The sequence below is a fragment of the Ruditapes philippinarum genome, unplaced genomic scaffold (genome assembly GCF_026571515.1).
Source record: "Ruditapes philippinarum isolate M1 unplaced genomic scaffold, ASM2657151v2 ctg729_1_1_1_1, whole genome shotgun sequence".
In the NCBI taxonomy this organism is placed as follows: Eukaryota; Metazoa; Mollusca; class Bivalvia; order Venerida; family Veneridae; genus Ruditapes; species Ruditapes philippinarum.
The window spans coordinates 30,485-44,533 of NW_026866927.1; the positions used below are offsets into that span (position 1 = coordinate 30,485).

The 14,049-nt window shown below is 33.9% G+C and overlaps 1 protein-coding gene across 1 annotated transcript; it reads right to left on the minus strand.

Moving 5' to 3' along the window:
- Positions 1 to 1,267: 1,267 nt before the first annotated feature.
- LOC132734221 (uncharacterized) lies at positions 1,268 to 11,131 on the minus strand. Its single transcript, XM_060720917.1, has 2 exons — positions 10,879 to 11,131; positions 1,268 to 1,961 (listed from the first exon to the last, which is right to left on the minus strand). Exons 1-2 carry the CDS (start codon positions 11,060 to 11,062, stop codon positions 1,309 to 1,311), a joined length of 837 nt encoding a protein of 278 aa, XP_060576900.1. The 5' UTR covers positions 11,063 to 11,131; the 3' UTR covers positions 1,268 to 1,308.
- Between the last annotated feature and the right edge of the window lie 2,918 nt (positions 11,132 to 14,049).

Sequence of the window (14,049 nt, forward strand, 5' to 3'; positions counted from 1 at the left end):
ACTATGTCAAATCCTTTTTGAGAAACTTGCGACTTAAGTTGAAAATTGTTAAGGGCAGGGCACGTGAAGGGCAATAACTCTAAAAATACTATATAAATCCTGACGAAAATACCTGGTACACAACTGCACATGCTGATCAATATTCCTGTAAAGTTACATGACTCTAGGTTAAATACTTTTTGAGTTACGTGTGACACATGTTGAAAATTGCAAAATTTTACTTGCTCAAGGGCAATAACTCTGAAAATACTAAACATATCCAGACGAAAATACCCAGGTGCACAACTACACATGCTGATCAACATTCCTGTAAAGTTTAATGACTCTAGGTCAAATACTTTTTGAGTTACGTGCGACACATGTTGAAAATTGCCAAATTTTACTAACTCAAGGGCAATAACTCTGAAAATACTAAAAATATCCAGACGAAGATACTCAGGTGCACAACTACACATGCTGATCAACATTCCTGTAAAGTTTCATGACTCTAGGTCAAATACTTTTTGAGTTACTTGCGACACAAGTTGAAAATTCAAAATTTTACTAAGTCAAGGGCAATAACTCTGAAAATACTAAAAATATTCAGACGAAAATACCCAGGTGCACAACTACACATGCTGATCAACATTCCTGTAAAGTTTCATGACTCTAGGTGAAATACTTTTTGAGTTACTTGCGACACAAGTTGAAAATTGCAAAATTTTACTAAGTCAAGGGCAATAACTCTGAAAAAACTAAAAATATCCAGACGAAAATACCCAGGTGCACAACTACACATGCTGATCAACATTCCTGTAAAGTTTCATGACTCTAGGTGAAATACTTTTTGAGTTACTTGCGACACAAGTTGAAAATTGCAAAATTTTACTAAGTCAAGGGCAATAACTCTGAAAATACTAAAAATATCCAGACGAAAATACCCAGGTGCACAACTACACATGCTGATCAACATTCCTGTAAAGTTTCATGACTCTAGGTCAAATACTTTTTGAGTTACGTGCGACACATGTTGAAAATTGCAAAATTTTACTAAGTCAAGGGCAATTACTCTGAAAATACTAAAAATATCCAGACGAAAATACCCAGGTGCACAACTACACATGCTGATCAACATTCCTGTAAAGTTTCATGACTCTATGTCAAATACTTTTTGAGTTACGTGCGACACAAAAGTGAACGGACGGACGGACGGAAGGACGGACGGACGGACGGACGGACAAGGGTAAATCTAAATGCCCGCCACTAACGTGGGGGCACAATAAAAAAAAAAAAAAAAAAAAAAAACATCTGTGCTATGTTATGCACTAATTATGAGACAGGAAATGTAGAATTTCCTAAACATTTGAATGAATATAGTGCTGACCCAATTGTATATAGCTTGATGTCATAACCTAAAGAGCTAAGGTGCGTGCCGTCAGAAAAAAACCTAGGGTCTTCGATAATGTTTGGATATTTAATGTAACCCCCACCTTTCCTAACAGTATAAGCTCCAATACAACTGTTCACCCTTTTTCTGATTCGATTAACTATTTCCCGATGATTTGCATAGTAACGCCATGTTAAACGTGGTAAAATTTGAGAATATATCATTCTACAGTTTGGCAACTTTTGTTGGATACTTTCAATGTCACCGTTAAGGTCGTAGTCGTCATTACCGTCATAAATACATTTTTTAAGTTTCCAACTGAGTTCTAGACCAGGTCTATCTTGGCACCTTATGTCATTTCCCCCACAATGAATGATCAGCATATCAGGCTTCGGATTAAACTGAAGATGGTAACTTATCGTTTCCTTTAAATGGTGTACCCTCATCCCGCTCATACCTAACCATGTAACCTTCACCCCTAAATTCTCCATCCCAATGTTATGTCCGTCAGGGCGTTCCGAGGCCCGATTCGATGCCCCAGTGACCAGCGACGAACCACACACCCATACATGAAATATGTTGTCATAGGTGTAACCTGAAATCACACCATTGATATAGATGAATTCCCTTGGACTGTAAAGCTGAATTATTAAAAGCATTTAAATTCTTAACTTCTGTGAGAAAACGGTTGTATCCATGTTTCTTGTACAGGAATATTATCGGTATTATTAAATGTGAAATATAAACTAACCGACTAAAAGGTTACTTCCAAATTGGATAACAATGAATTGGTCTAAAATCTTGCCTATATACTTTTAATATAATATCGGGAACAGACAGTAAGTAATTAATAGCTAAGAAATGCAATCAATCATATTCCATTAAGATTTTAAAAATTGCGAAATTGACTCAGTAACGAAGCCAAAACCGCTGGATATCACTTTATTGCAAATTAAACTTAAAACAAATCGCCGGACCATAACAAGGTCATTTGGCAGATCCTTTAGACACGAACAAATAAACAAACAAACTTGGTAACATCATGTACCAACGTATATACAGAACATAATATCTTATATCTATATTTATCTTTATTTCAGTTAATGTATATTATTCTTATATATTTACTTTTTTGATAATTGTATTCAATTTAAACATTTATATACATATTAGAAAACTTATGATATGTGCATGCAAGTGACAGAGCACGATGGAGGTACAGTTAAACCTTTTTTTATAAATCAGTCAATAAGAATGGTGGGATAAATAATTTAAAAAAAAAAATACCTTAAAAAAAATATCAAAATAAAACCCACACTGATATAACACATAAATCAGAATTAACAAAGCATTTGCGACAGCATGGATTAACGGATATATGTTTTTTAAGCACCTGAACGCCATCTACCTCTTACTTTGATTTCACTGATTGAACACCCGTCTTTAAACATTTTTGAGGCTCCGCCAATCCTGAAGGAATGCGACTTTAGAGTCTTTGTACCAAGACCGATAAAACTCAAGGTCTTTCTCAATAATGCATTGAACTGAAAACTGGTTAATGGGGAACCATCAAAATGACAGAACAGTGGACCCCCATGAGTCGGACGGTAATATATATATGACCTTATATGCTTTACACAGAATCTATTCTGGGGATCTATTGGAATAACGACAGAACAACCATTACACCTTTGATCAGTTTTTGAGGATTTTATTATCAACCGTAAACAAGTATCCGAGATTGTAACATCCTCGAACTGAAGCACCGGCTTTTTTGATCTCTTGCCTGGGAGAGTAAACTCACTTACTCTGAGCAGCGCTATAAATGCTAATGAATATGCTGCTGCAAATAATAGAGACTCAAACTTTGACCTACAAATTAATGGTAATGATTGAATGATTTTCTCAAGGATATCGTGTGTGACTGGGTCTCTTGTGTCGTTTTTCTTTTAACTCGTCGCAAACCTTCGACCATTTTTCTAACGATAAATTGTTTTGTATTGTCAACAGAACCACTCAATTTGTTGATATAATTAATAGCCGATAAGTGGATATTCACATGTGAGTACGAAAATTGTTTTAAAGACATGAATGCTACATATTGACATATTACGTCAACGTTTGGAGGCCAAATGATTTTAAAACCAACATTTATGCAAAAAGATTCAAACGCCGATACGGCTGAATGGTAAGACTTGCGAGTGCTGTCTGCCAAAAATGCATATATAAGCCTATCTACTTCATGTTCAAGCGCAATATCTGAAGGAAAGAGTCCGGGATCGAGCATGTCGTCCTTGACGCGGAGTCCGGCAGAACTCTGTGAAGTCTTTGCCACTGAAAACGACTAATAGCGTCACAAAATTTGTTACGTTTACCATGAATGTGCTTTGCTTTTACTTGAATATTTCTCTTGAGAGTTACCAAGACTAAAGAACTAAAGAGTACCATTACATTCTTGTTCCTTGATGACTTTTTATTCAGAATATCAACCAGGGCAGCGTTATCAGTCCTTAATATTATCTTTTTCCTTTCTAGCAACCGACCCCAGAACGCTAGAAGGATTGGAATAAGTTCTAAATATGTAATGTCTTTAAATATGTTTTTCTCCCAGGTCTGCGGCCATTTAAATACAGACCATGAACCATTGAAATAACAACCGCATCCCATATTTCTGTTTCCAGCAGCGTCCGTATATAACTCAAGAACGTCATTTTCAAACCATTCGGACTCATTAAATATTCGTGTACCATTAAACTCTTCAAGAAATTGTAACCAAGTATAAGCGTCGTCTCTCATATCTTTAGAGACCCTAACAAAGTGAAATGATTTTTTTACTTTCGACATTCTATCATAGAACCTTCAAATAAATGCTCTCCCTGACGGTAACGCTTTAGCTAAAACGTTTAACAAACCGGTAAGCGCTTGCAGCTGTTGAAGGGTAACCTTTTTACTTTCAATCAAAGATAATAATGCCGATTTTGCTTTATAAATTTTATCCTGCGGAACGCGTATCATTTGTTCGCACGCGTCAATCTTAAGACCCAAATACGTAATAATTTTTACTGGACCCTCCCATTTGTCTTTGCTTAATGGAACATTAAGACGTGCACATACTTCTAAAAAATTTAACATGAGAAACTGACAGTTATCGAACGAATTATGCATCATAATGAAATCATCTAAAAGATGATCATAATAATCAGACTTTGCTTCCTTTTTGGCCAACCACTCAATAAAAGTCGAAAATTTTTCGAAAATGAAACAGGAACAAGACGCTCCCATTGGTAATGTCTTTTGTATCCAATACCCTTCATCTGATTTAATGCCTAGCAAATCAAAATCACCTGGCCAAATTGGGCACAAATTAAATGCTGACGAAATATCGGCTTTCGCCATAAATGCGCATTTTCCAAGTTTTTGAACCATATTTACTGCATTATCAAACGAAGAATATGTCACGTGCTTATAATCTGGGTCAATGTAATCATTTACGCTGATACCAGCCGGAAACGACAAATTTGTAATTAGACGAAATCCACCGGTCCGCTTTGGGACGAGACCGACAGAATTTATCCTAAGATTAGGTAAAGGGGGTAACGTAAATGGACCTGTGATTCTACCAAGTTTGCGATATTCGTGAAGTTTAAGTTTTAACATCGTCTGATCATATTTAACTGAAGTTAAGTTTGTTGAGAATATAGGAATCCTGGGACCTGTATAATACAATTTAAAACCATATTGAAAACCATCCAGAAGGAATCTAGCATCAGACTGATTAGGATATTTTGCAAGTTCGTGCTTTACATTATAAACGTTGATTGGGGTTTGGCCTAGTTCCCATAAACCTTCCAGGGCCTTGGTTTCCCGGTATAATGTGTCTCTTGGTGATAACTGGCTCCTGAAATGAACACCAGATATGTGTGTCCTGACTGGACGATAAGGGCACCCGAAAAGTTAACAGGGTTATGGAACCTTTGCAACGGTAAACCGCTGCTTTGCAACGGTAAACCGCTGAACTGACGGCACGTTATCTTGGCGTGCATGCCTTGACACCTTAAGTAGGTATGGTTATATTGACATTTAGGTTTTGTGCAAGTTCCAAAATTATTGTACTGAAAACACTTTTTTGCATTTTAAATTTTTATTTTTTATTTAATTTTTATGATATTTAAACGTTGCATTATTCTGGATTCCATTTTTCATTATTTCATTCAAACATTTCGTAGTGACCAATTCTTTCATTGAGTGATAACTATTAAACTGGAACAAGCCATTTGAGATACTAAAATGTTAACGTCTTATACCTTTATGCATAAGCTACCTTTCTTCGTGCTCTATACAAACCATTTACGGTTTAGTTTTTTTTGTATTACTTTTATGTAGAAGTCATTTAAAATTGACTATTTTTTGTTCCTTGATGGATTTTGTTAAAATGGGACTTATTTGATTTACAGCTCGCATGTGTCGTATAGCTGATTGCACAGGCTAATGAGTCATACACGCTATATTCAAAAAGAATGACAAGTCAACATGTATATACATATATTAAGGTTTTTATTTCTTAATGTGCACTATGGAACATGACATGATTTATGAGTATTATAGTGCAGGATGCATACGGACTGACCTTATGTCAGGATGATTAATATATGTAACTCTAAAACGTGTGTATTTATATACATTATAAAATGTCCTTAGGACAGGTTGATATTATATATACTATTCTCAAATGTCAGAGAGGGGAGTTCGACTTTGGTATTCCACTCGTTCACATGTGTGTTTGTATTTGTATATTAAAAGTATGTAACATCCGTGAGTTCTTCCTCCGTTATACGACAACGGTTGATTTGGCGCCTAAGACCAGCGATGTCGAAGCGACGATTTTGGACAGCGGGACACAACGAAGTACCTGAAACAGAAAATTAAAGGTGAGTGATCGTTTATATACCTGTAATTTGCTAATTTTGAAGATGTCAGATCAAGATATAGCTACAATTTTTGAAAATTTGTCAGATAAATTGAACAATATTTCAACTGTCATAGGTACACAGGGTTTATCAGAAATAGTACAAAATTTTGATGGAAATTCTAAATATTTTAATGACTGGATAAAATCTATAGAAAAATATGCTATTTTAAAAGGTTTGGATGATAATACAATAAAATTAGTCGCATTTCAATCAAGTAAAGGGACTATAAGCGATTTTATATGTAGATATTTGCGTGATAATCATCGTAATTCGTGGGAACAATTAAAAGAAGAAATAAGTACTAGATTTGGGGAAATTAAAGATTTACATCATGAATTTTATCTTTTGAGAAATTTAAAACAAGATTTGGGAGAAAGTGTTCAAATTTTTGGGGAAAAATAAACAGATGTCAAGTTGATTTTAGATTTTTTTTTTAATTTGTTACAACGAGTTTGAAATATTTGATAGTAACCTTGTTTAAAACTTTTTTTTTTAAATATTTTTTTTATGTAAGAAAAGGAGGATATTTGTCGTATAGCTGATTGCACAGGCTAATGAGTCATACACGCTATATTCAAAAAGAATGACAAGTCAACATGTATATACATATATTAAGGTTTTTATTTCTTAATGTGCACTATGGAACATGACATGATTTATGAGTATTATAGTGCAGGATGCATATGGACTGACCTTATGTCAGGATGATTAATGTATGTAACTCTAAAACGTGTGTATTTATATACATTATAAAATGTCCTTAGGACAGGTTGATATTATATATACTATTCTCAAATGTCAGAGAGGGGAGTTCGACTTTGGTATTCCACTCGTTCACTTGTGTGTTTGTATTTGTATATTAAAAGTATGTAACATCCGTGAGTTCTTCCTCCGTTATACGACACATGGCGTGATTACTATTAGCTTTCGCTTATATCCATTATTCAGTGTTTATGCTTAATAACGCTCGGTGTCTGAGGCTTTGTGGATTATGTTTGATCATCTTACATTATGATAAACAATTTAAACAATGTCTAGCGATTTGTGAACTGTTAAGGGGCGAGAACTCTGTTATCGATTCCAACGGATTTTTTCCATGATTCGCCTATCATCGGAATTTTCCGTACATGTATATATTACGGAATACCGTTATGGCCATCGTGGTTATACGTTAAAATACAGAGGGCGACAATGCTATAAATACGTCCCAAGCGCTTAATACATAAATTGCAGTGGAAAGAATATAAATACAAGTAGTAAGGATTATGCAATATAATTTTATACATGTATTTGTATACAGTCTAATAGAAAAAATATGCTCGTAAACAGTTATTCAATGGGGCAGTTATACGTACAGTGGCGGATTCGGGCCTTGGCTTAAGGGCTGCACCTACCCCCAAAGATACGTTGATGAGCTGGAATGGAATATATACGTGTAAGTTTCATGCAATAGTGGTCATAGTGTACTCCCTTATCAAAACATATAATGCTGTCATCCAGTTGTTAAGCACCTGTCTACGATTGCGAAAGCCTTTATCTAATGACTTGGACATAGAAAAGCAAAACTTATTAATTGGCCTTTTAACTTAATAAATGTCTCAGTCACTAATAGTGGCGAATAGGTATGTAACACATTAAAATATACATGTATGATAAGGAAAGAAGGAAGTTGTTTATTTTTGTGACATGTGCATAGTCAATTACAAATGTTGGGCAAATGTGTGTCTGATTATAGATCAGACATCCCGCACACACCACCACATTCACATACATTTGTGCTTAAAGATATACTATGCACATCTTTCAGTAATATATTTTTATCACAGAAATTTATTGAAATCTATAAAATTCTTACTAAATATGTTTTATTTAAATAAAAACACATACACATAATGTATAGGAATCTGCTTTCCTTATTGCGGGTCAAGTAAAGTTGTGCCTGTCTTTAAAAGAAACTTCCATATATATTTTTGTAATAACACTATACATGAATATTCATACTGCCCAATTACAGTGTAAAGTATTTAAAGCACAATGTTTGTGTGAAGCCAAATTATATTTATTTTATTTTACAAAAAAAATCAAGTTTGAACTGTACTAAAAATAGATAAATAAAGAATCCCTAAAGAAAGCCCAACACGACTGAATTGAAAATGTTGCAGGCTCGGTTTGATTGAGCCTGTTCATGGACGGTACTGGAAAGTGCAAGTTACCGTCCACGCCCCCTAGCACCGGCTTAAGCAGAATTCAACATTTAAACATGAAATGGTAGAATTTTGAATTTAGAAACATCCGCAGATGTGTTCATACGGCGGTTATCATGGAACCTTCAATGTGACACTTCCGTGCCATTCCATGAAAAGCGGCGTATGGTCCCCAAGTAATAAAAACCGTGTGCCCTAAACGAGAAAACAATGGGCGGAACTAAATAAAATAGAATTTTGAAAGGGGATCAGAGGTTATGAAGCCTGCGTATCACAGATAAGACGTCAAAAGACAAATTTAAAAAGCAGGCAACATATCCTAAGGGTGATTCAACATTATTCATGTAGGAATATTGGAACCACCCAACTAGAAAATGCCAAAAAGTTGAAACTAAAAATACCACAAGCACAATAATAATGTCGTGCTGAACGATCTTCAAGGATCGAAAATATAACATCATTGATTAAATGTACGGGGCGACTTTTTACAGCCGCCACACGGCACAAATAACACTGATGTGATCTTAAAATAGATCGTGGCCACGAGTCGTGGCCACGAGTTACTAAGTGACATGTGTGTGTTTTTATTTATCTCTTTAGTTATAGCCCTTTGTTGGGACAATTCTATGATAGAATTGGTCATTTTGTACGTACAAAGGCCTGTTAACATTGTTTATACCATAACTTGAGAGGGACTTAGTCCTGGTTTATTTTATTGGGAAGGGACATTGCCCATGGACAGTAGATATCCTATAAGGATGTTTGAGGTCACAGGTCAGATAAACATGACACTTCATGCAAAATCCTTGTCTGATGAATGATTTAAAAAGAATAAGCCGTAATTTATATAACCTACAAAGATCAGTAGATGACACCTAATAATTTTTAGGAAATTTGGTCAGAAATCAGGGTCACAATGACACTAAATCTTTGACCAATCAATAACTTGTATAAATGGCACTTTTCAGACAAATGAAGTAGGGACATCCTTGTTAGGAAAATTCATATAAATAGTGTAATTTGATTGGTTATTTATCTCGTTCGCACGACTTAACTTTTTCGTGGCCACGACTAAACTTTCTCGTGGCCACGACATAGTAACTTGTTCCAACGACTTATTTATCTCGTGGCCACGACTTAGTAACTCGTGGCCACGACTTAGTTATCTCGTTCCCACGACTTAATTACCTCGTAGCCACGATTTAGTAACTCGTGGCCACAACATAGTATCTCGTTCCCACGACTTAATTATCTCGTGGCCACGACTTAGTAACCCGTGGCCACGACACAGTATCTCGTGCGCACGAGATAAATAAAAACACACACACATGTCACCTTCGTGCCACCTTAAGTTTAATAAAATTCAATTTCACTTATCACACACGCTCAAAAAGAAGTGTAAACAATTGTATAAGGGGTGAGTTGCCACTTGTAGGATGAGTTATTAGAGACATATATAACTTTTTTTTCCACATGCTGGCGGAATCTTCAAAAACACGCACTTTTCGTCTGTCGCATCATGTTCTCTTGTTGTTTTAGTAAATTTACATGTCAGTCCCCAACTAACACTGTTCTGTATACGCCCCTATATAAAGTGGATGTAACTTTGTTTACTCCACGTGCCAAAATACGGGATCATCCGGAAAATAACGGGATGTACCGACAAAGCGACACCTGCTGTCATAATATGAACACAAATTATTGCAACTCGCATTATGCTTACTGCCAACTGCTTAGTGCGTACTGTCACATGCGACTATAATATCGCTATCGTTTTCATCTTCGTTGTCGATGCGCAGTGATCATGTATTGCATTATATTTGTAATCAGTGAATATATTGAAGCATATGAATGCTAAGACACATAAAATCAGCCAATTATTGATCAAAATGAATAGTTTAATTTGAAATAATGTCGACAATATAAGTGGCAGATTTATAGCAAATTAAAGATACAACTACCATGTTACATATAGTTATAAAGAATGTTATCTTAAACACCAAACATAATACGTTGTCCTTAAAAAAAGATGCAATTAAACACATAGCATATTAAAATATGTGAGTTTGATGGTTTAGTAGGGAACACACAAGGTTGCAATTACATGAAAGTGCATTCAGTAATCATAAGGCATGATTGAATTCAGCAAATAAAGAAGTATAGAAGCAAGCATAATGTAAGTTCCGATATCATAAAGCAAGATGGAATAAATGCATTAATTCTGTTCCATAGAATTGATTATTCCATATTTTTCCTTTTATACTTTCTTTAACGTTAGCGGCGAACATATTAGTACCACAAGATTTGACAATGTTTGAAGGAAAATCAACAGTATTACCATTATCATGCTGCTGTTGGTCTTCCAATACCGATGCCTGACTATTGTTTTCCACCTCCGGTAGAACTGACTGTGATTGTGTAGCGACTATATCCGGTCTGCCAAGTGGCCTCTGGGTGTGCAACCGTGCACTCCGAACAGCCTTTACTTGTGCTGGCAATGAATTTGCTTTTCGTTTCGGCATTTTGACTCAGTACGAAATCGATATGAAAGAAAGAAAAATAAATATAAAGTGTACGTGCTCTGACGTCAGAAATCAACAGTCACTGTGACGTCATTAAACATTAAATTTTTCAGACAGTCAACCTTAAACTTATCAATCACAATTTTAGTAAATAAATTTAATAAAGATTAAACAAATTAATATTTCCTTTCTAAAATAGAAAAAGTCTAGGTTTTAATAATGTACATGCTCTTAAAATTGTCTTAAAAGCATTTTAATTATGTAAAAATATTTAATTTTAAGTTTTAAACATTGCGTCAGTACAACTACCTTCTTCGTTGGCTTCCAGATTGCAAAGAAAGAACAACGATCGGTGCTGCGCTTTTCTAAGATAAGTAGTACTTAATGTATCCCTCCGCTTCATGTATACCATATTTGTACATGTATCAGATCCTTGCGATGTGTAATAAGGTTAATAATATAGGTTATTAACCTGAATAAATTATCGCGTAGAGCCATCTGTCTGGTAATGTACTAACATTTTGAAGTTAATAAAAAAGTATGTTTCTTCGGTTTACTAAATTATTTTGGCAGGTTATTATTCTTACCAAAAACAATTAATTCAACGCAAGTATGATTTGTACCTTTATCATAGTAATAAATAGTGTTTAACACAATTTATGGCTCCGACTTCCTTTGTTAAATGTGAGTAATTAATAATATTGACATGGTTATTGTAAAACAATATTAAAATGAAAAACAGTGTTGTTTACCGTTGTTCATTTATTGATTAAAACTAATCATTTTGTGTCAGTATCATTCAATTAATTACACCTGATTTTTATGTTTGTCAGTTAAAATACTTAAAATATTTTATGATGCCTGTTATGTATATAATCGCTATTACATCGACACAAGACGCTGGTATCTCATATAAACAGTAATTTGTTACTCAAACTGTAATGCTTAATGTCTTACATGATTTAGTTACTTTACATATCAACATAATGCATGATATCTTACAATCCTGTCAAAATATCCCTCACTTTAGAAGTTCTATAAATACCTATTATTCAAAACAATATTTTCCGTTATTATTCAAAGTTTTTACGAATTTCGAAATATTATTAGCAAACATGTTAATGTAAGATATGAAAAATATACTGTTTTTTTGTACCCCTTACTTTTTCATATATGAAGATACAGTTATAATACTCATATTTCTACAAAATAAAACATTGTTTCCGTTTCAAGCAGCGTGTCTCGAGATTTATGCTAATGTCCATGAATAAATGAATTATTAAAAAGTTAGATATTGTCACGTGAACTAAAAAGTGAGAGATCCATTGCAAAAAACACTTATCTACAAAACGTACAAACGATACGTAAGAATATGTTAAATAGCCCTTACTGCACAAATCATAAGTAAAATATGGTGGTAAATACTGTAAAATCAGTCATTTATTGCATATATAACATTTAAACTATTCTTGAATTATTGTGAATATTTTTACTTTGCTTAAAATTGTAATTCATTTTTTTCAGGGTCGATTTTCTTGAAATATTTTGGACAATCTCGAGGCATGCAGCTTTATGAATTCAATCTGATTTATTGAAGTAAGTATTGTAACAGTTGTAAATAATTTCAATACAGAATTTGCAGATCTGTTATTTTATTAATTTAACTTTCATTGAAGGCCACATTGTTACAAAATGATTTAAATAGTTTGTATATGATTTTCGTTGCTTAAAATACTACCTACAAATTCAGGTATTCATTATTATAATTATCATTTTCATTATTATAATTATTGTTAACAATTGTATTACTATCAGCATCATTATCATTTATTTATTACACTTATTATTTTTGTTATCATTGTTACTACTATTCGTGTTATTATCATCATTATATTATTCGTAGTATCTATAAAATCTACTCTTTTACAAAAATGTAATTCTGATGCTGAGCTTCACATACGTTATAATGATAGAAATGTAAATTGCAATATTTCTAAGATATCAGCTGGAGCAGGGATTTTAATCAAACTATGTGTTGGTTATTGCAACGTTTAATTTGGTGAAAATAATTACAATTTAACTTTAAACAAATACCAATCAATGAAACAAACACCATCTGTAATTGTCATTAAAATGTACAAACATAATGGGTTCGATAAATTGTGTAATTTATTGTACGCATGGTAATTATAAAGTCACTAGATGAAAGGAATTTGTTAATAATCAATATCGAGTGATGTATGGCCCATTTGCTTAAGCACTACTGTGAACACAACATCTCTTCATTAAATGAACCAAGAAAGGTCTTTAAGCTTAAGTAAAGCAGAGTGAAAGTCATTGCAAACTGCCAAGCGATATTGTTCTGTAGTATTAAATTTTTGGTAAGTTACGAACGATGGACAGGAATGTGCAACCAATATACCCGGTAAAAACAATAGACAAACAATATGGAACAGGGTGCAATACAATGCTGAAGCAGTTGTTAGAAATTTATGAGATATTGCAATTATCATTTCTACTACTAAGGCATCAAGCAGGTGTCAAATGTTAGTATTTTTCTGGCCCTTAGGGATCAATGATTATAGCACTTTTAAGCGTGAACAATTGAGTAGGCTCAAGCCATGCTAGGTGACATGAGGGATGTTGCGCCTTTTAATTATCCCCCATGTACAGACTCAATCAAGCCGAGTATGCAATTTTAATAAGATTTTGTTGTGGTAAATACTTTCGATCACCCTTTCTCATATTTGATTTGCATTGGATATTCTGTTTGGTTCATATTCTGACCTATTATCTGATGATTGTAAGTGCTGTTTGCAAAGTATAAATGACTTTCTTTTGACACTGTTTTACTTTTAAATAAATTTATTTTATTCATGAACATTAGCATGAAACTCGGGATAGAAACATGGTTTTCTTTCTTTAGATATGAATGAATCGCAAAGAGGATAGTAACTCTCAGAAAAAAATGTAAAAAAACGCTATAT